The following is a 26,628-nucleotide window of genomic DNA, read 5'->3' as shown; positions in this document are numbered from 1 at the left end:
AATAATATGCAGACATCCTATGAAGGCAGAATTCATTACCCTTTTTGTTCTGGAAAAGGGTCTTAAAAGAAGGTCAGAAGGAAGCCTTCAGCTACAGACATATGAAAAGAAAGGTAAAGCTTGAAGCACAACCCTAGTGCCCAACTGTATTCTGGCAGATGCACAGAAATGAGAAGGTTGTGCATTTCAAAGCATGAGACAAAAACATGAGCTGAACTGAGAGGCAGAAATGTGAAACTTTGAGGAAACTATGATAAAGTTTAAAAGTTTTATTTATTCTTAGAAAATTCAATTATGGCTGATGTATTTTTTCATTATTGCGAGAAGTCAACTCTTCACTGTTTTTTGACAATTATTCAGTTTGCAGATAAACAAGTCACCAACTGCAGGTCTCCCAGAAGACTTCACCAAGGTCAATTCAGAAAGCCAACAAGAGATATAACAGTCTACAAATGTGTAAAACACCGCTAAAAAAGAATGGAATCTATCCTTCCACTGTGGATGGAATAAGTAGTGATGGACATAAATTGCCACAAAAGAGATTTAGTTAGATGTTAAGTAAAACATTCTAATAATACGAAGAGCTAAGTTAATTGATTACCTATGAAGTTGAGGAAACTTCATCTTAAAACCTATGACACATTTAGAGTGACACAGATACAGCTGACAATGCCTTTGGGAAATGGATTACATTTCCTCAAGGTCCTTTTTCCTTCTTTCTCCCCTTGTTCCTGGTTTTCTGATTAACTTGGCTGTGACTCAATATTAGATTTGCTGAAGTCCAGCTGTTTCACCCCAGTCACTAAAGTGTTTCCATATTCTATTTCTACTTCCAGGAAGCTGACTAGTTCTGACAGTACTGCATAAATACAGCTAAACTGATTCCTGAACAGATACAGCTCTGTAAAGATGGGCAACCAAGTCTTCCCATAACTGTATGTACTAAAGAATGCACTGCAAATATATCCAAGCTGCTGAGGTCTGACAGCAGGAAAACCTGTATTATCTGGGATATCAGAGATCTTCATTATCCCAGAAAACAGTTACTTGACTATAGTTTGGAGATGCCAAGGTAAAAGTTTGCAGGGGCATTAATATCTGCATAGGCTATAGCACCACTTTACTCACTGTTCTGAATTAATAGCTCCTGTGTAAATGGTCTCTTAGGCTAATATTGCTCTAAAAATTAAAAGAATCCATAAAATAACAGAACTGATAGAAAAAAAGGCCTTTGGGGGATACAGTTAAAGAAGAAACCTACTGACATATAACTCATTTGTCATAACAACTTTTCAGTGCTCCTCTCTAGCACTGACATTCATACCGATGGGTACGAATTTTAACAGGTAAAATAACATCTGAAAACCAGGGAACTGCAAAGGAAAAAATACATTATTTAGTCTGAATTAACAAAAAAATGCTTTAAATGAAAACAATAGTAGAGAATGTCCCTAAATTCATAAAATATACACAGCATCTAAACAGAGATCATAGCACCAGATACATAAATGAGCATGCTGTAGTTACTTACATTTTCAGTAAGGGGTATACTATCAATCCTTTTAGTAAGGTCCTGAAGCTGAGCATAATACCAGTCCTTTTCTTTCTCTTCCTTCTCAAGCTCCGTGAGCAATAGAGATCTATCAAAAACAAAAGCCAGAAATGTCTCACTAGTAAGTCTTCATTATCAAATACAAGTACAGCAATAAGCATTGATACTTATATAAAAGGTGAAATAAGAAATGAGGTTTGATGAAGACGGCATTAACAAGAAGTTGAGAAGGTGGGTTCTGTTCCCTGGCCCTAGCTAATCAAACTATCCAACTATGCTGTGCTAAGCAAGTCACTTTAACTTCTTGTATATCAGATCCACATCTGTAAAAGAAAGAATACCTATAGTTCTTTATAAAACCAGTTTGAAATCTATAGCTGAGAGGCATTTTGTGAAATCTAAGCAGTTATTAGTCACATGCTAACTTGCATCCTGCTTCTTTATGACAATATGCTTTATACAATGCAGCAAACTACAACTGCTATTTAAGAAAAGGCTTGGATATTGCAGAAGTGTATACACCTCAGAATCCCATTACTAAATTCAGTTATCTTTTCTGCCTTTGTAGTGCCTCCCTCACTCTGTCATCCATGACAAAACAAGCACACAAAACCATGATTATTAAAAACACTTTCAAAGAGCATTTTTCCATCATATGTTATATATGGGATACATTTACAGCTGCTTAACACATTCTAAATGTGTATCATAAGCATATTATAACTACTCAGGTCTGCAATATGCTTATGATACCCATTTAGAATTATAAAGATATCAGAATATCAATATAAGGAATTGAAGACATTTATATGCAAACTATGAAAAAATATTAAGTTTTACATACTATTTTATCAATCCTTTATAAACTACATTTATATAGCTACAAAATTTATCAACAGTTACATATTGTTTATTGTTATTACACTTTTAAAAAATACATTTTAAATTCTTACAGCCCAAATCCTGCTAGTAGGGGTATACAGACAAGCCACTTTTTTTTTCTTTAAATAGAAGTTTATTAGTTTCTTGTAAGTGCTTTCTGCAAGCACTCTTCTTCCTTCTGACATTTTAATATTGCTCATTAACATAAAAGGAAATGCTAAAATCATATTATTTTACAGTCAATATAAAGATAGAGGTACTTAAAAAATTAAATAAGCATAGCATTCGTAAACAAAGCTGGACTGATAATGCTTAAGACTGAACTCAAACACTAACCTAGAGGGCAGAAAGCTGCATATAAGTTTGCCCAGTATTATTTCCCATCCCTTAACTTCTACATCCTTCTCTCTCTAAACTCAGGTTGTAGTCTTTCTGAGCAAGAGCCATATGAACCTTTGTAAAATGCACAAACAAGTCATGGATAATTACTATAAATATTTTGTTAAGGAACAAAAACAACATACAACAAAAATTAAAATTCCCCTTGACTACTTTCTTAATGCATCTCAATCATGATTTGGAAAGAAGATAATCAAGCTTTCACATGAAAGAACTTCATGTAGGATAAAGAATTTAAAAATGCATATTTTAAAGTATCTTAGTTCCTGCTTTTAAAATATTTCAAATTCATTTTAATGACTTAAGGTTAATATTCCATACCCAAAGCAAGTAACCTGAACATTGTTCAAATGGAAAATTAAAATTTCCAGGATCTAGTTTATATTAGTTACTGCTAAACTAATAGCCCTAATTTTTTTTCAAGGACACATGGACAGAACTGAGAATAATACTGACAGGATTTGACACATCTTGGAAAGGAAAAAAAAAAGAATTCTTGTAAAAATTCAGATGTATAAAGAAGTAACTAGCATTGCCTATTCTTTTGAATCACATTCTTAATGACAGCTACATTACCTATGAAAGAGGTTAAGGAAAACCATAGTGTTATACTAACAATTTAGTTGTCAAGCTGTAGCTCGAGAACTCACTTTAGCTGCAAAAGACTGAAAAACTACACACATCTAAGAAAAACTACACAAACCTAAGTGCTGAATGTTTTTAAACACAAACAGAGTAACAGAACTTTCGAGATTTGATTCAACAGCTATGTTGAAACAGAACTGTGGAGTTGTTTTGTTTTGTTTGTTTTTTAAATAAAGAATGTTAAGACCACACATTAAGTAATTTACTTGGACAGCTATTATACCAGAGGGGTTTACAATCAAAAATCAGTGAAAAGAAACAACAATTACCCTACTGTTGCAGGTAACTATAGCAGAATTACAGGATAACTGGAATTCCTCAGTCACAAGGATGGGTCTGGGCAGGAATTCCCTAAGTCAAGGGCTGTAACCCTGTTGTTGGGACACATTAGTCAGACTGAACAAAATGCTAAAAGATTCTGCTCAGGGAAAGTCTGTGAGAGAGTCCCTCTTTTTGCCTCCCAATTTCCCAAACCTCTAAGACATACCCTGGCTGCCTGATTTCTGTACATGCAGGCATTCTGCACCGTGTCACGAAAATTTCACAACTGGCCTGTGCTGACTAAGGAGAGAGGCTAGGAGGCAAAGTATAGAATTACAAGAGTAATTCTTTTATTCATGTGCCTGAGGTGTCCCATTCAAATTGGGGCACACCAAATGCAGTTTTACACAGGGTTCTTATACCTTTCAAGTGTTCAGATACAACATGATTTGACCAATCACTACTTAACACACACATACTACTGTTGTGCAAAGCAACTATAATTCTATGGTGTCATCATCCACCTGCTTCTTTCTTGATCTAGATGTCCCTGGAGTCGGTCTTGCTACAGTTACTTATCTATGATGCCAGATAACGGGAGGGCTTCACAGAGGTGTTAGAGGGGCTAGAATGCTGGTGTTATCTCGGTAGTCCAGGGGTATCCTTTATCCTTCAGGGTGGAAGGAGGAGGATGACAGCCCCTAATGAGCTGGGGTCCTTTAGTCATGCTGACTTAACCATGACTATGCAGTATACAATGTAAACTATTTATATCTTAAGCGAGTTCATACAATTTCATACTGTAAAGACTAATTGATACAATAGTTACGGAATGAGATTTTCCTAACAACAGCTTCCCTTTTTTCCCCCCTCCATGCATGTCCATGTGCTGGGTCTGTCTAGTTTATGAAATTAAATTTGCAAAAGTATAATTATTTCAATCCTTATAAAAAGTATTTTTATTTGTAAATGCTTTTTCTAATGGTATGAATCAGATTATTCTCATCTGTTGCTGATCATTGCTGATCATGATTTTGAGGTTAGGAGAGAGTTTAAGGTGGAAGAGCTGTTACTGATCAAAGAAAAATTTTGATGGAAATTATTCCATCTTTTTTTACCCCAAGATTGTTTATATCAGTACTTTCACAATATCAGAATATTCTGTTCTCTGCCATACACTGTCAATTTCAGTGAGAATGCATAAAGGCAAATGAAGTAAGGGGTTTTTTAACATTATAATGCTTTTATGAGGAAAAAAAGGTTTTCAATTTGAACTGCTTTTCTACAGGATGAGTATTTCTAAAGACTTGAAGACTTGTCTAATGTGTGTGGGGGGGGGCGGTTTGGATTTTGTGGTTTTGTGAGGTTTTTTTGAAGCTCCCAACAATAACTAAAGCTGAATGAATGCAGGATCACAGAAAAGTGGTTTCTTCTTTTGGAAATCTTTTTTGGATAAATATGTCAATGTTATTCCCAGTAACAAGGGTAACAAAATATATGCTACTCTACTTACATTACGTAATTACAATTATAATTAATAATATCACTTCCATTGGTAGGCCATAAAATGACAAAACCTTGAAAAGGTAACAATTCCTGAAAATTACTCTCAAAGCTACCGATATTTCAAACAGTAGCTTTTGCTCAACACCAGAGGCAAAACAGGTACAATTCTCTTTCAACCAAGCAATACATAAAATAGGAAAATGAAACAGAATTGTCTGCATTAAAAAAAAATATATATTGAGACAGCAAATTTTTAGGATATGTTACCTGTTTCTACAGAAAATACTATTAAAATTTTTTAGGTACGTGCTTCAGTAATCCAGTAAAAGCAAATACATCTGGAACTAGCCAGAGAGAAAGCAGGGTACATTTAATATGAATTCTATTCTAAACTGGTAACCTAAAGACATACACCCTCTCTCCCGCCCCCCACCAAAACACTTTGGAACTAGAGGGGAGATGAGCAAGAGAGAAATATGCAGACAATTTCATCATTTATTCTGGTAACTGAATCAATTTTTTTTTTCCCTTCAGAAGATCATTTTGGCCAAGCTAAACATCTAGTGAATTTGCCAAATTCACACACAGTTAATAAATGACTTGGTCCTCGTCCAAACACTCTTGCCCACAAGCAGCATGTATTGTGCCAATGTATTGGATTCCTGGGTAGAAATGTTCCTGTTTCAGGTCTCTGAAAAATGTTAGTTTTCTTTCCAAATTGTTTTAATATTGAGATTTTCAAATTCCATGAGTTCTTTGAAAGCCTGTTTTAATACAAACAACACAATCTACTAGAAAATAAATATTTGTTAACTATGTTTAGAAACACAGAAACTTACTAAACATGCCAAACAAATTTAAACACAGAGCATAGGAAAATAAGTGGTCACTTTTCCTTTCAGAAATTAGTGATTCCAGATGCACTGTCCTGTGTCCCCCACCCTCAAATTCTGATTCTTTTGGCTATTCAGGGTCCATGCTGATGCCCTAAGTGTTCTTACATGTCCCCTCAAAGAGAGTAATGAATAGGACAGTTTTGATTATTAATCATTTCACTAATAATGAAGCTAGATGTTATCTGACCATGTCTCTACAGATCATTTTCTCAGCAGCACAAATCTTCACTCCCTCAATTGTGACAGCAACACTGCTTGTGCAGTGTTTCATAACCAGATCAGTGAACTCATCTCAAATTAAAATATCCCTCTCCCTTTTTTTCCCCCAGGGTTATTTTAAACAGAGATCAGTTCACTGCTTAAGCTGTCATTATCATTGAGAAAAACATCCAAAAAACTGTCACCTTAGAATCCACAATAGTGGGAAAGGATCACAGATCATAAAACAGATGTAATAACCACATTGAAGAACTTCAGTTGCTATAAATGAATACTCCTTGTTCTGAGTGACCTGGAGTTCATTTGAAGCTTAACTGAAAGCCCCAAGTACACTTAAAGATTTTACTATCATGTGGTAGAATACAGCACTGGAAAGAATACAAACAAGTACACTGTTTTGTTAAGATGGACATCAAAGACTACTGCAAGGTTCTTACTCTGAATAAGAACCAAGGTGCCCTGTCCCTATGAAATACCATGGAGAACTCTGTTCCATTAATCTTGCTAATACTCTAGGCACTACGAAGAAAGACCATTTCAATGGAAAACTGGAAGGGAAGACAGCCATTAGTTCAAATGGCAGATGCATTAGATTCTTAAAGACTGGAATGAGCAAGTGGGAAGAGATTCCTAAATTAAGGGAAAATATTCTCATACAACCCTTCACGAACCTAGATTTTATGAGAGGAAGCAAACATGATTTGTGATCCTGACTAGGAAAATTAAAAAAATGGAGTGTCTACTAGATGAGGATCAGAACAGACTCATGGGAAATTGCTTCAATTTTATTGATAGGACTGAAAGAAAGGGACCTAGACATAGTACCTTAGAGGAAAAGTGTACTCCTTTCAGCTCTTGATTGCAAAAGTTTTACTAAACACCAGGAAAGGCCCTTTAGAGCAGGGGTTTCTAAAATGCTACCCACCAAGCTTTTGTATTATGGTTCCAGCCGGCTCCAAGACAGACCCACCACTGGCCAAAGCTGAGCCAATCAGCAACATTGGTAGCGCCTCTGTGATAACATATTTAAGAAAGGGTTAAAAAAGTGCTGCGCAGCAGCTGTGAGAGAGAGGAGGGAGAAAATGTCAGAGAAACAACCCTGCAGACACCAAGGTCAGTGAAGGTGGTGCTCCAGGTGCAGGAGCAGAGATTGCCCTGCAGCCTGTGGTGAAGACCATGGTGAAGCAGGTTGTCCCGTGCAGCCCATGGAGGACCATGTCAGAGCAGGTATCCACACTGCAGCCCATGGAGGACCCCAGACCACAGCAGGTAGATATGCCCTGAAGGAAGCTGCAGCCCATGGAGAGCCCACACTGGAGCAGGCTCCTGGCAGGAACTGCGGCCTGTGGAAAGGAGCCCATGCAGGAACAGGTTTTCTGGCAGGACTTGTGACCCTGTGGGGGACCCATGCTGGAGCAGTCCATTCCTGAAGGACTGTATCCCTTGGAAAAAGACCCATGCTGGAGCAGTTTGTAAAGAACTGCAGCCCATGGGAAGGACCCAAGTTGGAGAAGTTCATGAAGGACTGTCTCCCATGGGAGGGACCCCATGCTGGAGCAGGGGAAGAGTGTGAGGAGGAAGGAGCAGCAGAGATGAAGTGTTATGATCTGACCATAACCCTCATTCCCCATCCCCCTGCGCCACTCGGAGTGGGGGGAGGAGATAGAGAAGTCAGGAGTGAAGCTGAGCCTGGGAAGAAGGGAGGGGTGAGGGGAAGGTGTTTTTAGTTTTGTTTTTATTTGTCACTATCCTACTCTGTTATTAATTGGCAGTAAAATAAATTTATTTTCCCCATGTCGAGTCTGGTTTGCCCGTGACAATAATGGTCAAGTGATCTCCCTGTCCTTATCTTGACCCATGAGCTTTTTCATCTTATTTTCTCCCCTTGTCCTGTTGAGGAGGGGGAGTGAGAGAGCGGCTGGGTGGGTACCTGGCGGCCAGCCAAGTTCAACCCACCACACATCCCCATCCATCAAGTAGCTTTCAATGCCCAAATCTTTAGAAACCCCTGTCTTGCAGAGAGGCCTATGAAAACATCTGGGATTTCAGTCAGATTCATTTTAGGATATAAAGACGCCTTCAATGGAAACAGCTGAATGTCTCTTACTTTGTGTTTCCTTCACAATTGATTGATATTGTGGGACAACTTTACAATATGCCCTAGACGTATGTTCTTCATATTACCTTCCAAGATTAAAAAAAAAAAAAGTCTATGGTTTTGCCAACAGGCAAAACATCATATGGGGATGACATCTTCAAGATGACTTTGTTTAGCAGTCATTTTTGTTAAAAGAATCACTAGGTAAATGACTCCTAATATTAAGTAGCCAATCAACCACCTATGGTAGCTATAACCATTTGCAAACAAGAGAAAGACTGCGCCATCACATTGCTACAGTTTCAGCACTTATCAATAGTGGTGAGGCGATATGGAGGTGTTTGGGATGCTCCACCCCCCACCTCCAAAAAATATTTAAGGTGCTGAAAATCTGCTGATCAAAATAAAATAACCTTCAGAAAACAAACAGTAACAATGAAATACATATATGCAGAAGCTATATTATGTGTTTTAGGATTTCTGATAGTTTTGTGTATTTAAATCTAATGTATATTCCTGGTTTCCTTCCCTGGTAGGATAAGTATACCACTGATCAAAATCATATGCATAATAGCTAAATATTAGATATGTTAGTAAATTTTCATGTTAAAATTAGAAGTCAATGCACACTGAATGAATAAATGAAGAAGTTTACCTCTCTCTTTCTAGCTCTTCTAAATAACCAGTGCTTTCTCTGCTTCCATTCATAAATCCTCTTCTTGGAAATGATTCTATGGGAACAGGACTGCACTCTCCTGAAGGGCTTGACACAGACCCTTCCCAGCTGCCATATGAACGCTTGGACACCTTTGGCCTTAACTTCACTCCAGGGAAGTTACTACTTTCCAAGTTCAGTTCTGGGTAATAAAGAGCAACAATTTTCAGAGCTGAAATTGAGCAGCAAAAATCTAAAAGATCATTTCTATCTTAATTTCATACTTCATGAGCAAATCTATGACTTTATTAATGGAAACAGTTAAAACATTTTGCTTTGGGATACACAGAACATAATGTGAACAAAACCAATCTTAATGGTACAGTTAGAGAATACTAATCCTCTAAATGAGGAGATGCCCAAACTACAGTCCTGCCAACCAGAAGAGTATCACAACACCAGTATGTCTACCTTTCTTAAAAAACAGGCAGAGTGTGGCATAAATATATGAATTGCTCTTGTGTCCCACTTCCTAATAGCCTCTTTCTCAGGGATCCCACAGATGGTCCGCCATCATGTAAGTGATAAGTGTTTCCACCATAGGGGCCTAAATGTAGACATCCTCTACAATATTTCTGGTTCTGTGATAGGGATAACAGATGTATGCAGGGAGTCACTGATCTGGGCTTGCTCTGCACATCCCATATAACAGGATGGGTACACATTCCACCACATGCTCTAGGGAAGGGGGCGTCAATTTTCAGCATGACAGATACAGTTCTAGTAATGTGACAGGGAAAGGGCAGGGCATGTAAAGGAGTTCAGAAAATTGGTGGAACTAATCCACCACTAATTTAAACAATTAAAAACAGTTTTTTCATGAAGAAGTGAATAAAGTGTAAGATATAATCAAATGCAATTCATACGAAGCCTTGGGGTAACAGTAGCAAAAGCACAAAAGCAACATAAGAACACATTCTTTTTTATAAATGTCTTAAAATAATTGGCAAAAAATAACAGACACTGAGATTATGCCTAACTTCCAAAGTTAGCACTGGAAAGAAGATGCAGCTGAGTGGGAAAATTTTATCCTAAAGCAACAACAACTAAGAAACAAATGAACCTACTTAAAGCATAATTCTAAATTTACCTTTAAGTCGTTCCATTAAGTCAATTTGTCCAGAAGATGCCATTGTCTCATCTTCAATACTTCCTTGTAGCTGTTTCAGCACTTCCTATAAGAAATTAAGCATAATTAAGAAATCCTTACAATAATAAACCAAGGTAAATAAATACATTTTATCCTGCCCTCAAGTACACATTTATGCAACAGCTACTGTGACACTGATGTAAACTATATTTAATGTGAGCAGTGATCAAGTATCATAACTTTAATTTCCATCAAATATATTCTACAGTATTTCCCCAAACACTGTCACAACATAAAGTCTATACTGAATAATTCATCTTTTCTGATAATACAATTTATCAGCTTATTTAAAAGTTCTTCTCAAAGTGAATATCACTTCTCTAATTTACAGATGGAGAAATGGAAGCACAAAGTACAGTCAAATTTCTTCAATCTGTGTTCCTAAAGTTAGTCTTGTAAATATAAAATTTAGATAAATAACTAAAAGTTACTACAGTCTTGAATAGTGCATTTTTTGAACATCAAAGATATCAGAAGAAACACTCTCCAGGGTTTTTTTGTAGTAGGTTTTTTGTTTGTTTTTTTTTTTTTCTTCCTGCGAGGCCTTATCACCACTGTAAGCCAGCAGAGAGTCATATTTTTCTTACTACTACTATCATGCCTATGAGGAAAAGATTTAGGGCTCCTTCATGGAGTCATATTATTCTGCTTACTACTACTACTACTACCATAACGCCTATGAGGGAAAGATTTAGGACTCCTTCATACAGCCAAAGCTTCAAAGCTAAGAATATCCCTGCATGCTATCAAAACTACATATGATCAAATTATACAGCTAAAGGAAAATATTTCTAATGCATAAAAAGATTCATAGTAAATAATGAATACTAGATTAAAAGGGGCCTGTAAGCCCCCAGGTCCTAATGCTCAGTGGCCTAAACTGAGGTGGAAAATTAAATGCAAGTTATAGTGAACACCTTTTCCATATCATAATAGCAGACACATCAATAGCAAGAATAAATTGAAAAGACTGGCCACAAGGCAAAAAGCCCTCATTATAATTTCAAATATTATTTTTCATATTATAGAAAACAAAATATTTTTAGAAGCAGTAGTCAAGAAAAAACTCTAAGTAATGAGAGATACTCCATGTTTGTCACACACAGACTCTAAACCTAGAATTGCACATAATCTATTCAGACCTTAAATCTAGTGAATTTTAGGTAATTATAAAAATCTCCACAACACTGTTTTGCTCTTTTAAGAAACTAGCATGCCTTACTATTAATGTTATTAATTCTTGCAACTTGTACAGAAGGTACACTTTAAATGCATTTTGCTCTGTTCAAAGAGAACAAAACCAGCATCTACACAAAGTCAAGATATTCTTCATTTTTAACAGATATAATATTGAGCCTTTCTGTACTCAAAGTGTTGTTATTAGTACAAAACAGAAGTAAAAGGACTTTGAGTAAAGAACTCCAGAGGGTTCTGAGAATATAATCTCCAAGCACTAGAATCAAACACTAGCTGCACAGTCACTCTGCAATCACCCATTATTTAATTTCATGCTAGTACTCCAGGAAGAAGAAATCTGGAGTACAGATACATTAACTACATCTACACTGTTTTGCAGAAATAACTCTGAAGGTCAAGCTGAGGTCAAGTTTCCTGACTTAGATGTTGCCTGACTTGGGGAGTACTGCAAGGGTATGCCTACGTTAGTGTTTTAGTTTGGATCAGTTTGAAGCCAGTCTCACAACTGCCCCCACTAACTGTACTTTGGTTCAGACTGTTGAGTGAATTCAGAGTGTAAACTAAACTCCTTTCAGATCAAACTAAGTGAGCAATTATGCTCAGACCATTAATGGGCATTCACTCCATGGGACCAGGCTGGAGCTAGACCAAAAGTAAACCCCCCTGAAACACATAATATGGACACTGGGTCCTTAATGTAACTCATCTACAGATCTGTTCATCTACAGCCAGCTGCACAACAGAATGTATTGGGTTTCCATGGCAAGGTTTTGGTAGCAGAGGGAGGCTGCAGGGGTAGCTTCTGTGAGAACAGAACAGGGGCTGCTCCTGTGCTGGACAAGGTCGACTCCAGCCAGCTCCACTGGTCAAAGCTGAGCCAACTAGTGAAGCTGATGGCACCTCTGTGAAAACCTATTTAACAAAAGGTAAAATGCTGCACAGGCAGTGTGTGAATGTGAGAAGTGAGGGGAAAAAAAAAAAGTGAGAAACAACCCTGAGAATGCCAAAGTCAGTGAAGAAGGAGGGGGAGGAGGTGCTCCAGGCACTGGAGCAGAGATTGCCCCTGCAGCCTGTGGAGAGGACCACACCAGAGCAGATATCCACACTGAAGCCCATGGAAGACCCCATGCCAGAACAGGTGGATATTCCCTGAAGGAAACTGCAGCCCATGAGAAGGAACCACACTAGAGGAGGCTCTCCTAACAGGAACTGCAGACCATGGAGGGCCCACACTGGAGCAGGTTTATCCTGAAAGACTGCAGCCCATGGGGAAGACCCATGCTGGAGCAAGGGAAAAGTGTGAGGAGGAAGGAGCAGCAGAGAACTGTTATGAACTGACTGCAACCCCCCGTTCTCCATCCCCCCTGCACCATGGGGGGTGGGGGGGGGAATAGAGGAGTTGGGAATTAAGCTGAGCCTGGGAAAAAGGCTGGGGTGCGGGGAAGGCATTTTAGTTTTTGTTTATCACTATGGTGGGTTGACCTTGGCTGGACACCAGGTGCCCACCAAGCCACTCTATCACTCCCCCTCCTCAACTGGACAGGGGGAGAGAAAAATATAACAAAAGACTCATGTGTCAAGATAAGGACAGGGAGGTCACTCACCAATTACCATCACAGGCAAAACAGACTTGACTCGGGGAAATGAATTTAATTTATTGCCAATCTAAATCAGAATAGGATAATGCGAAATAAAACCAAATTTTAAAATACCTTCCCCCCACCCATCCCTTCTTCCTAGGCTCAACTTCACTCCCAATTTATCTACCTCCTCACCCCAAGTGGTGCAGGGGGACAGGGAATGGGGGTTGTGGTCAGTCCGTTACATGTTGTCTCTGCCACTCCTTCCTCCTCACACTCTTCCCCTGCTCCAACATGGGGTCCCTCCCATGGGAGACAGTCCTTCATGAACTTCTCCAACTTGGGTCCTTCCCATGGGCTGCAGTTCTTCACGAACTGCTCCAGCATGGGTCCTTTCCACATGTCCTTTCCACGGGGTGCAGTCCTTCAGGAACAGACTGCTCCAGCGTGGGTCCCCCACAAGGTCACAAGTCCTGCCAGAAAACCTGCTCCAGCGTGGGCTCCTCTCTCCATGAGTACACAGGTCCTGCCAGGAGCCTGCTCCAGCATGGGCTCTCCACAGGGTCACAGCCTCCTTCAGGGCACATCCACCTGCTCCAGCGTGGGGTCCTCCACGGGCTGCAGGTGGATATCTGCTCCACCGTGGGCCTCCATGGCCTGCAGGGGGACAGCCTGCCTCACCATGGTCTTCACCACAGGCTGCAGGGGAATCTCTGCTCAGGCACCTGGAGCACCTCCTCCCCCTCCTTCTTCACTGACCTTGGTGTCTGCATAGTTGTTTCTCTCACATATTCTCACTCCTCTGTCCCGGCTGCTGTTGTGCAGTTTATCCCACCTCCTTCTTAAATATGTTATCACAGAGGCGCTACCAACATCACTGATGATTGGCTCAGCCTTGGCCAGCAGCAGGTCCGTCTTGGAGCTGGCTGGCACTGGCTCTATCGGACATGGGGAAAGCTTCTGGCATCTTCTCACAGAAGCCACCCCTGTAGCCCCCCCCACTACCAAAACCTTGCCACATAAACCCAATACACTCACCAGCCTACTCTATTCTTAATTGGCAATGAATTAATTTTCCCCAAGTTGAGTCTGTTTTGCCCATTACAGTAATTGGTAAGTGATCTCCCTGTCGTTATCTCAACCCATGAGCTTTTTCATCCTATTTTATTCCCCTGTCTTGTTGAGGAGGGGGAGTGAAAGAGCAGCTGGGTGGGCATCTGGCAACTAGCCAAGGTCAATCCACCACACTGCACACTACCTGTTGAAGCAGACACAGCCTTTAGGATCAAGTCTGGTATGATAAAAATCACTACTCATAAAATCTCAGCTGTGCTTGTGCTTTTAAGTACATTCAAGGGCATTTTCATTAGCCATAGGGCCCAACCATCTCTATATGTAACATATGCCCTGTCAGCAAAGTCAGACAAACAAATAACCTGAAGGGCTCCTACATTATCTGACGTAAGGTCAGATAGCATTTGCAGACAGCAGTCTTAGCTTAAAAGCCTAAAAGGGCAATGTTGATATGTAGAGTGGTCTTTGGAGTATTTCAAGCTTCTGAAAGACCTGCCAACTCAGATAAATTTAGAAATAGCTAGCAGACCCCTTTCTCCTGAGAACAGCACTGTGATGCAGAAAAAAAAAACCAAACAGAAAAACAACCCAAACATTCAACCTTTCCTCCCACTTCCTTCTTAGAAGTCATCTTCTCACCTCTCTGCATGACAGTTCTGCTATTTCAAAGACCATGTTCAGGATACTTTACTACATTATGAATCCTCTTCCTTCGAGAGCCAATATTAACAGCTAAGCAAAAATACTATTACCTTTTCCTATGTTACCAAATTACATGACTGAATGATGTCCAGGTAGCTAAGGACTGCTCTCTCTGGATATGAGGTAACAGCAAGTGCTAAACATCAGCGTACCAGATCACATTTCACAATTTTCTCTGCTACAATTCATTAGTTGAAGTTTTAACTTTTATTTTTTAAATTTTCCACTTCTTTTTTTCAACCATGTATGCTTTTTTATTTTTAGTCAACACGTAAAACTCTCCATTATTTCTTTTCCATAAAAACACTGTTTAGATAACAATGCCATTATTAGGCTATGTGTTCTGGTTTAGAGCTTTACCTTTGTCTGACAAGTACAAGTGGTTGTTTTTACCAGAAAGACTTAAATATGTAAAAGTTCTTGCAGGAAAATTACATATGCATAACTTGGGTAATGCAGACATCTGTTTGGTGGAATTGCAAAAATAAGAAAGTGAATGCTAAACTTTATTCAGTTTAAATTCTGTATTTTGACAGTATAGTATTACCCTTATTTTTAACAGATAACAAATAAAGGAAAATATATAAGGAAGCAAGTGAAAACTTGTCGGAGAAGTTCAGGTATGGGGGTACCTAAGAGTTGGAAGATTTCTCATCTCTCAAGCAATACATTGAAATAGTGGGGATTATATAGAAAAGAAGCATTGGCTAACAAGTCATATTTGCTTGAATTGCTGCAATGAGGGAACCTATCACAGAGGAACTTAAATGATCCACAAACAAACAAGATGTGACTGGCTGGCAAACTGATGAGACTGTTGACAGAAGGGAAATCATTTGGGTGACTATGATTTTCATTATCCAAATCTCATGATTACTCTAGTAAAGGAATTCTCTTTCTTAGGCTGTAATCTGCTTTTTCTTAAAGCCAAAGGGGTCATAGCTAGATTTTCCCAGTTGCTGAAGAAGATGGAACAGGTTATACATTACAGTTAAAAGCACAGCAATTTCATACTCTAGTTACTTTGGAACACTTTGATGAATATTTTATCCCTTTGTTCTAAAATTTCTATTGTTAACACTTAAATTTGAGACAGGGCCACAGACATGTTCCCTCTATAGTACAGAAATATCCCTAAACTCTGAGTCTGCAATTACTGTGGAGATTTTACTATATTGTTTTTGGTCCATCAAGAAACTATAATCCACTGTGCTATATCTGACTTGATTTCTTAGCAGAAATTATATCAGATACCTCAGATCACCTGGAAATCAGATTTCCAGTGACAGTTTTGAAACAACACTAATATTCTAATGTGTAACAGAATGCACACAGAAATACCTAGCATACTAAATTCAAAATTCAAATATAAACATTTCAGTTACACCACAGTTTGCTTAGTACCTGTAGCCTATTCAATAATAGCAGTTCCAGATCAAGTATATCTAATTTAACATAAATATTTCTCATGTCTTGAATGCTTTATTTTCATATTACAGCATCTTAACATCATTCTTCAAAAAACATTATTTCTGTATGCCTTGCTGAAACATTCTACTGTGTGTGATGTCAACTAAAAATCTTTTCTCCAAAGATAAAAGGGAAAAGGCAAGACAAAGCTAAAAACACTCTTCCTTTGGAAACAAATTGGAAAGTCCTGTTATTTGACACAGTAAGTATCCCCAACAAACTGTTCAAGTTTCTGGTACCTTAAAGTAAAATGGGTCTCCATTAAATACATGCATGTACCATCTACTTGAGGAATCTCATATATAAATATACACTGTATATGTGTGCATATATATAGCTTATGAATTTTGCCATGTATCAGGGATCTCTGAAAATGTTAGGCTTCAAATTCTGATTTGCATGCACATGGATTATTATATGCTGTATTTTATCATGACATAATGAACTAAGTTTTGTGCCAGATACAAAGATATCTCCTGTCATCTTTCTGTGCATTATAGTGAGGACCATTAAACACCGATGATTGGAGAAACAGACAGCTGATCAGAATAAAGCAGGGTTGTTTTTTTTTTAAACACTGAACAGGCTAAGCAGGAGATTGGCCATAAAATGGGGATGGTGAGTTAAAAGAAAATCTGATCACCTGCCTACCTAATCAAGGAGATATTGGATAAAAGGAGTCACAAGTTTTGAAAGAGAGACTCTTCTCTGCAGTCATGTTAAAGTAAACTTTAAAGTTTGGGCAAGAAGAATAAAGGGTACCAATAGTATCTGAAACCTTATGTACCTACAAGGGTAAAATTCTAAAAAAGGATGCGATTCAGCCACTGGAAAATCTGGTATAAAGGATCAGCATTCACTGTTCTCTTAAGGCAAATGGACCATTAAGTCCCGCTTTCATACAAGGCTAACAAAGATCTCATGTCCAAAAAGTATGACAGAGTATCTAAACACTGCTAGTCAGTTTGTTCCCAAAACATTCTGAACATCAATTTTTGTTTTTATAAACAAACTTATGCTAAAATATTCAAAGCTAGAAGTATTACATTTTTAAGATTTTCCTCTTTTTAATGAAACAACCAAGCTACTCTAACTGTTCTAAGTTGCTAAATTGCTAGTCAGTCTGTTATTCCTGTTATGATTTGTATGTTCATCCCCTTAAATAGTCATAAAAAGATATTATAGAAAGTTATATTTGCACAGAAAATAAAAGTTAATTACAACTTATTATAAAAATCACACTTAGTTCTAATAAGAAATAAGGTTTCTCATTCTCGCAAATCCAGTGTGACAGAAAGAAGATGAAAGGCACCATAATATTTTTAGCACACTTTTTACCTTTAATACTGCTAATTTAATTACTAATTAATCAACCACAGGAAGCATATACAACACTGCAATAAATCTAGGAGATGATATTCTACTGGCTTAAAATATCTTTTCCAACCACATTATCTTATCTTTGCTTAACACTGCACAAACATATCCACAATCTTCGAAACATCTTCGCATTTGTTTTTGTATTTAGTCAAAATCCATTCCAGTCGAAGATAACAAAGCATCACAAGGTTTATTACTCTACCATCTAATTAGCAGAAAAAAAACCCACAGACATTATCCACACCAAAAATAAACCATTCTTGGACATAAAAAAACCCCCAAAACAAAACAAAAAAAACCCCCACACCACACACAAACCAAAACAAGAAAACCCCACATCGCACAGAAAAGTATTAAAACTAAAACTTTTATGAGGGTAAAATGATCTGCTAAAAAAAAACCTCTAAAAACCAAATAACTATAAAAAAAACCAAACAAGCAGCTCATGATTTCCCTAAAACAAAAGTTTAGACATTGCCTTCATTTCAGTGTGTATTTAGGTAAAGTTTTTGCCATTTTTGCATCTTTTTTGTTGATCTTCTCTATCTATTCATCCTGTACAAGACAATAACAAATTGCATCTGAAGAGTAAAAAGCTAAATACATAAGTTACATCACTGGTTCCCAAAGTCTTTGGACCAGAAAGAGACAACTCTCATATTTTGACATATTTTATGGACTAACATGAACCTTTAATATTAAAAATTGAAAACACTACTGAAAACATTAATACAATGACCAGTTAAACACTGAAGTAGGAGTTTTTATAACGTGTATTTAAGACTACAGGTGACCAAACTTCTTGTCTTTATAAAATTTAAATATGGATTTTTTTTATCTCAAGTATTCTAAAGAAGAAATTAACTAGACAATTAGCCAGTCCATGTTGAATTCACCTTATCAAATGAAGAAATTGCAAAATGCAAATCAGCTTCAAAATTGCACAAAATAAGATTTACTTTAAAATAGCTGCCACAAAAAACTCCACACCTGTATGCTATATTAAAATCTATCTTCCTTTCCTCTTTGAGTTTGAAGTTAAAATGCTACTTTGTGATAATGTATTGGGTTTACATGGCAAGGGTTTGGTAGCAGGGGAGCTGCAGGGGTGGCCTCTGTGAGAGGACACCAGGGGCTGCCTCAGTGCCGGACACAGCCGGTTCCAGACAGCTCTGCAACAGACCTACCGCTGCCCAAAACTGGACCAATCAGCGATGCTGATGGCGCCTCTGTGAAAACATATTTAAGAAAGGGTAAAAAACTGGTGCGGTACAGTGCGAGAAAGGGGGGGACGACAAGGGGGGGACGGGACACAAAACAAAACAAAAAACCAACAAAAAACTGCGAGAAACAATCTTGCAGTGACCAAGGTCAGCGAAAAAGGAGGGGGAGGAGGAGGCGGCGCTCCAGGTGCCAGAGCAGATTCCCCTGCAGCTAGTGGAGGACCCCAGCCGGAGCAGGTGGATATGCCCTGGAAGGAATATAAGGAAGCTGCAGCCCGTAGGAAAGGCCCACACTGGAGCAGGGGAAAAGTGTAAGGAGGAAGGAGCGGCAGAGAGGAACTGTTATGAACCGACTGCAGCCCCCTGTTCCTCATGTGCTGCGGGGGGGGATAAAGGAGTTGGGAATAAAGGAATGAAGTTGAGTCTGGGGAAAAAAGGGGCAGGGGTAAAGCTGGTTTTGTCTTCGTTTTTCACCAGCCTACTCTATTTTTAAATGGCAATAAATTAATTTTCCCCAAGTTGAGTCTGTTTTGCCTGTGACAGTATCTCAACCCATGAACTTCTTTTCATCTTATTTCCTCCCCGTGTCCTGTTGAGGAGGGGGAGTGAGAGCACAGCTAGGTGGGGGTCTAGCAGCCAGCCAAGGTCAACCCACCACAGATAAGTATCTGAAAATATCTTTTTTTTTTATTTTACACTTTGCCAACTACCACAACATATACTAGAGCTCTTCTAGACCACTAAGCATTATATAATTTTAACATTATTACAGTCATGCTTTTTAACTGAATTAACATAACTAGCAAAGCTGAATCACTGCAGAAGATACCATATTCTTTCATCTCAACTACTGACTTTTATTCAATGACTGCTGTATTAGTCAAATTTATGAATTTTTTCTTCTTCAAAAGGTGTATTCATCAGTGATGCTGAAAAACCTGACAACCTTTTCCTGGTAAAGTTTGACTTTCCTAAATTTCGAGAAGGAATTTATACAGCTGCATAAAATATTTTTGTTGTTATCTAACACAATGGGATAACCAAAAGTACTTAATCTCAACTGGGTTTATTTGACACTGAATCATGATTCATATTTAAAATAATGAAAAAATTGAAAAAGTTGGTTTGCAGCTGGCAGAAAAGGAAAAATAAAAAAGTATTCTCTCCAGGAGTGTTCTCCAAAACATTAGTTTAAAATTGTCCAAATAGCAATAAGTGACAAGGCACTTTTAACACATCCTCTTGAAGACTGCGCTAAAAAAATTAGTGAGGCTTAGGATACACTGTAAGAAATATAATCATAGAAATAAACTGGTCAATACTTTTCTCAAGAGTTATTCAAGCATACTTCGGCATAAAAAAGCAAAATATAAGGTTTATCTTTGCTCTTATAGCAGAGAAAAAGGAATGAACAGAAAGAGTTAAATGCATAAACCTCTTCTGTAGGGGGCAGAAAATGCAGCTTGTACTTGCATGATTTTATTCCCTATAGGACATACATTAGAATGCTTCTCAAATAATTTAAGAAATCAAAATCAGTTCAAATGACATTCTTCCTATTTTATTATCAATACATGTGGACACAACATAGAGGCAATTAAATGAGTTGGAAAATATTATACAGAATATAAATTTACATGTATTTTATATAAGATGAAAGGGAAAACTTTTTAATCACAGAACACTGTGTACAATAGATTGTTTTCTTACAAAACAACACATTACTCATTTTACTGTAAAATCCAAGCACAGACAGAGTGAATGTGGAAATCAAGCATGACATAAGGCCCAGGTGGCCAAGAAGGACAATAGCATCCTGGCTTGTATCAGAAATAGTGTGGCCAGCAGGACTAGGGAAGTGATTGTCCCCCTGTACTCGGCACTGGTGAGGCCGCACCTCAAATACTGTGTTCAGTTTTGGGCCCCTCACTACAAGACAGACATTGAGGTGCTGGAGCATGTCCAGAGAAGGGCAATGAAGCTGGTGAAGGGTCTAGAGCACAAGACTTATGAGGAGCAGCTGAGGGAACTGGGGTTGTTTAGCCTGGAGAAAAGGAGGCTGAGGGGAGACCTTATTGCTCTCTACAACTACCTGAAAGGAGGTTGCAGCGAGGTGGGTGTTGGTCTCTTCTCCCAGGTAACAAGTGATAGGACAAGAGGAAATGGCCTCAAGTTGTGCCAGGGGAGGTTTAGACTGGATATTAGGAAAAATTTCTTCACCGAAAGGGTTATGGAGCATTGGAACAGGCTGCCCAGGGAAGTGGTTGAGTCGCCATCCCTGGAGGTATTTAAAAGATGTGTAGATGTGGCGCTTAGGGACATGGTTTAGTGGTGGACTTAGCAGTGTTAAGTTAACAGTTGGACTCGATGATCTTAAGGGTCTTTTCCAACCTAAATGATTCTGTGATTATAGTCCTTTACACCAGCTACTTGAAACTACATTTGGCATTAACAACTCTGAAAATAGTTGCTTGTTTGCTTAACTATGTATCAGAAAATTTGAACTAGATCTGTCACTTACACTGTTTTTCTTAAGATAATATAATAACAAATTTATCAATAACTCTCCCTTTCTCCCTGTCATTGCAGTCTAAAATAAGGGAGTGAAGAGTAGGAGAGGTGATGATCTTCCTCATAGTTTGAAAAAGGGATAGAGAAAAAGTCTTTTTTTTTTTTTCTTTCTTCCCCTTCCTTGTCCCCATATAGTTATCTTTTTTCTTTTGACTTTTGTATATAATTAAATTTCCAGTGACTTGGAAACAGATCAGCTGTATAAGGTGATCTCTACAGCATTAATTTGGGATGTGGGACAGCTTTATGTCCTTACTTCAAATCTGGCAGATCACCAAACAGAAAGTGATTCTATCACACTTCACAGAACTGTCTTTATTAGTACATTTTGAGCAGATATTTAATATTTTCTTTTTTGAAATGCTTTCCCGGACCTGAGGAATGTATCCTAAAAAACCTCCACCAAACTCAGTATGTTTCTCTTCATTTGGGGTGGAGGGGGGAAAGGATTGTTTAGATTAATTTGTTTTTTTTTTAATCCCTATTCTATCAAAAAATCCCAGCCAGCTCTATTCCTCATGAGTGTTTGTTCCTGAACCTGAAGTGAGACACTGTTTCCTTTCCTTGTTTGTTTCAGATGTATTTGAAAAGTGTTCAAACCTCGCTTTGCCTTATCTTGAATCTGAAAGATGGTTTAGGAATGATCTTGGGAATGGGAGTCTGTGGGTGAAAAAATTTGAGATCATTGCAGGATTCTCGTTGGTCAAGAAATAATTTTAGTTTTGTAAGCTTTAGGAGAAGGTACATGGTGGCTTTGTTCCACTGAAAGACTGCTTGCTTCATAGTTTATGTAGTTCTAGTGCCACGTTTAGGAATAATTACAAGAAAAGTAATCAGAAGGACTTTCAACCTCCACTTCTCTGGGTCTTTAGCTACTGTAAAAATAAGTCCAAATACTTTGAAAAACCAATCTTTTGGGATAGCACATAATTATCTTTGAGATGAAATAGAGCCCTAGCAGCCTCTCCCACTCAATACAATTCCAAATATTAATGGGAGAAAGGGAGTTGGTAGTGGGGGAGATGAGCTGTGGTTCTCTGACACATTTATAGCAACATTGTCATTCTTATATCATTTCTTTTGTTCTGTGGGCTAGGGTAGAAGCATCTCACAGTGATTCTTTGGACTGTTGATATATTTACTTGTATCTCCTTTTCTGCCTTATTTCCTTCCACAACTAATTAAATAATTAGTTGGCATTAGTAAGGGCATAATTAGTAAGGGCATTTAAAAATGCCCTTAATATTGCCTAATAATTAGTAAGGGCATTTAAAAGATGATATTGAATATTTTTAAAGAAAAGGATTTTGTAAGCAGTAGCGTTAAAAATGTTGTGCAAGTGTGCCTCATTTTAATAATTTCTCCATCTCAGAAATGTAAGATAATCATACTAGAATTAAAAGTTTATTTAAACTCATCTTGTAGATGCATTTATTATAAACTACTACTGATCTATGTAAGAGTAATGTCTGAATGCTTCATGTTTAAAGCTAAATTTCATATTTAAGTGAAAACTGTCCATTTGCAGACCAGAAAAAATGTTGAGGTAAATGAAGATGGATGCGATATCAGAGGTGCCAAAATTATTAATAAAACAATGTCCACTTTGTTTTTTAATTTCTTAGGGATTGACTGTTCAAACAAAAGAAATCCCTTAGAATATTATGACAAACTTGGGAAATGCAGCTGTTACTATTAGCTTACTGTAAGACAAAACCGTATGGAAAAAGTGTTCTCATTAAATAGACAGACATGCTGTTTTATAGTCAGTGCAACAATGATGCTGGCCCATAAATATAGGTGAATTGTTAAAGTCTCTAGATGTGTAGGTAATGAGAGTAACCACATAAAACACAAACTATAGACAAATTTAGAAAAAAGACGGAGATAGCAATTTTATTTTTCTTCAAAACCTGTAAAATTCAAAGAGACAAAAAATTGGTCCAGTGCTAGTTATAACTACTTTCTGTCTATAAATGTAGAACTCTTGTCAGAAAAATACCTCAATTTCTATATATATATTGCAAATGCACAAACTAAGCAGAAGAGTGATCAATTGACAAGTATTTTTTTGTCAGACTGTATATTTCTTTATGTAATATATGTAATATATTAATATGAATTAGCTCTTTCCACATGTAAGATCTTGGTGGGAATAAGTACATGTAATTTAACTTCAGGTATTCAAGAAGCAAAATATGCTGGCTCATATTCAGCCGGCTGTCGACCAACACCCCCAGGTCCTTTTCTGCCAGGCAGCTTTCCATCCACTCTTCCCCAAGCCTATAGCGTTGCATGGGGTTGTTGTGACCCCAGTGCAGGACCCGGCACTTAGCTTTGATGAACCTCATACAATTGGCCCCAGCCCATTGATCCAGCCTGTCCAGGTCCCTCGGTAGAGCCTTCCTACCCTCAAGCAGATCAGCACTCCTCCTGCCCAACTTGGTGTCATCTGCAAACTTACTGAGGGTACACTCGATCCCCTCGTCCAGATCATTGATAAAGATATTAAACAGGACTGGCCCCAGTACTGAGCCCTAGGGAACACCACTTGTGACCAGCCACCAACTGGATTTAACTCCATTCACCACCACTCTTTGGGCCCGGCCATCCAGCCAGTTTTTTTACCCAGTGAAGAGTAATTTCACTTCAATTCAGAAAGCAGAGTCATTTTCATCTTGCAGTGCAATGCAAAGATTAAATATATCTAAAAAGTATGTAGTTCTTTCAAGTGTTGTCATAACTAATGACAGTAATTCAGAACACAAGAAAAATTTTCTTATTATAATGAATATATAGCTCAATCTAGATGCTAGAGGAAAAGAAAGTTCAATTTAAAGTGTATTTAAATTGCTACATTCATCAAATCAGCACATTTCATATCATTATAAAGTAACAATAAATCTACCACATGAACATGGTAAAGCAAGGAGATGGGCATACAAATGTTGTTTAATGTTTAGAGTATGCCTACACTATACAGTAGTATATGCAGAGATACCAAAAATTTCTAAGCCATGTTACCTTAGGTACCAAAAGCAGCCCAGTTTTCCCAGCTGTAGCACCAAGAAACAGGATTTGTCAGCTCAGAAAAAGCACTACATTAATGCAGCTATACTGCTTGTGAAATTCTGCCTTGTTCAGTGCCATGTATCACACAAATACAGCTGTACCTATAGATGGATTTTGATCAGTAGAAAGATAAATTCCATCTGAGCTTAGTGTTTCTTCTTGGATAGGTGGCTCCAAAGGCCTACACCTAGCCAATAAACACTAGACAGACACATTTGGGTGAAATTAGTAAGTATAAATTTAGGCCTTGGGAGAGACTGAAGACTTGTGGTATTAAAGTGAGCTTTTCTTTTGGGGATGTTAAGTAAATATTGTAATAAAACTAAAATTTGTTAAACTTGCCTTAAAACACTGAAAATCTCCAGTCTCTCCACTGTTTTCAAAAGCTGAGCAATGCCTGCTTGGTCATAAGCTATGTCAACAGACTGGACTTCCTGCTGGGAAGTACAGCAGTGGTAAAATGGTAGGGCTTATGACAGACCAGAAAAGAAGATATGAAAATGGAAAGGTGTGTCTAAAAACGGTTTTGAAATGTTGTTTTAGTTTTCAAATTTCAAAAAACAGTTTTCATAATCAAGTAGATTTGATTAATAGTTTTCCCTTACACAGCCTGGAAAGGGATTTCTGTAGGAATCTAAAAGCACATAAAATTTCTTGAGCAACTACCAGTCCATTAAAACACTCAAACATAATCAAAACCAAAAGGCAATAACAGAAATGGTGATACACACAGACATATAGGTTGCAATACCTTCATATTAGATGCCTCAGTTTCCAGCTTTGTTAGGTGATTTGAGTTGTCCTCTAGCTCTTGTCGAAGGTTGGAGTTCTCCATCTTTAATGCCTCAACTTGCTTTAACAACTGGTCATATGAAGCTGCAGCCATCCTGGGCTACCCTCAGCCCTGGAAAAATAAAAGATACTAGATTTACACATTTTTGAAAAAAACCCATATCTAAACATAAAATTACATCTCAGTCTTTCCCATTTACCACTCAACTTACTAAACATTTCATTTGAATCCATTAAACCAAACTATTAATGCCTAGAACTAACATCAATTCAATGGAAGCCTACTAAAAAAACCAAAAACATTTGATACATGATTCAGCAAATAAAAGATAACAACAAATGCTTTAGGTATTAGGGGAAGCAAGAATACACAAGGGGAAAATCATACCATTATACAAAAGCATCCTTACTTTTAAGTACTTCAATTATAACAATAAGAAACTAAGGAGATAATAGATCATATTTAATAATTTGAGTAGTCAACAAGCACTGTCAACCATATCTAAAAGATGCTGACTGCCCACATATTTTTATGAAGTGAAATATAGACACAGATGCTCAGCATTCCTTAGAATAACACACACTAATGAAAACATGTAAAAGGAGAACAGTAGATACTGAGGAATTTTAACAGAACAGAAGCATCAACTGTAATAGTAATCAAGTCTTTTGCAAAAAACTCCAAGGCATAAAGACTAAAATAAATATCCATATATTTCTAACACAAGAAGTGGAAATACTGCACAGTTAAAGAAACAGATGAAAGGCCATTCTTGATAATATCAAGATACCCTATATTATAAATACAAAGAGGAAGAGTAGGAAAGATATAGTATATAAATCATAAAATAAAATATTATAGTGATTGTGTTAATAAGTCATACATGCATTTTAAGCAATCTTTATTTTGGGTAATATTGTCACACAGTCCTAAAATATTACCACAATTATTCAGCCATTACAAAGAAACAAGAAACACACACACTAACTTAAATGATAAAATTCAAATTGTTTCCCATTTTCCAAATCCAAAACCCAAAGTTATTCATGTAAAAATAAACAACATAAGATAATTATAGCCTAGGTAACGATGTTTGAAGCTCTTCACATTTGAAGCTATCAATTTCTTATTTGAAAATAAGTCATTCAGCAGAGTAACAGGAAGCACAGCACTTCTTACATGTACAAGTTACCCTGCCAATTTCACAGCAAGAATTTCCTAAGCAAGTATGGCACCTGTAACT

The 26,628-nt window shown here is 37.6% G+C and overlaps 1 protein-coding gene across 23 annotated transcripts in view; it reads right to left on the bottom strand.

Moving 5' to 3' along the window:
• Positions 1–26,628, bottom strand: part of LOC140651491 (adenomatous polyposis coli protein-like) — a 176,898-nt gene that overhangs the window by 70,981 nt on the left and 79,289 nt on the right. For all 23 annotated transcript variants that reach the window (XM_072860976.1, XM_072860987.1, XM_072860973.1 and 20 more), the window contains 4 exons: positions 25,344–25,496; positions 10,264–10,348; positions 9,114–9,315; positions 1,532–1,640 (listed from right to left, as the gene is read on the bottom strand). In XM_072860976.1, the coding sequence (XP_072717077.1) occupies positions 1,532–1,640; positions 9,114–9,315; positions 10,264–10,348; positions 25,344–25,478 (531 nt within the window). In that variant the 5' untranslated portion in view covers positions 25,479–25,496. The remainder of the gene's footprint in view (positions 1–1,531; positions 1,641–9,113; positions 9,316–10,263; positions 10,349–25,343; positions 25,497–26,628) is intronic.

This window comes from Ciconia boyciana, chromosome 4, assembly GCF_034638445.1.
Source record: "Ciconia boyciana chromosome 4, ASM3463844v1, whole genome shotgun sequence".
Classification (NCBI taxonomy): domain Eukaryota; kingdom Metazoa; phylum Chordata; class Aves; order Ciconiiformes; family Ciconiidae; genus Ciconia; species Ciconia boyciana.
This window is presented reverse-complemented; position numbering and strand designations above follow the sequence as displayed.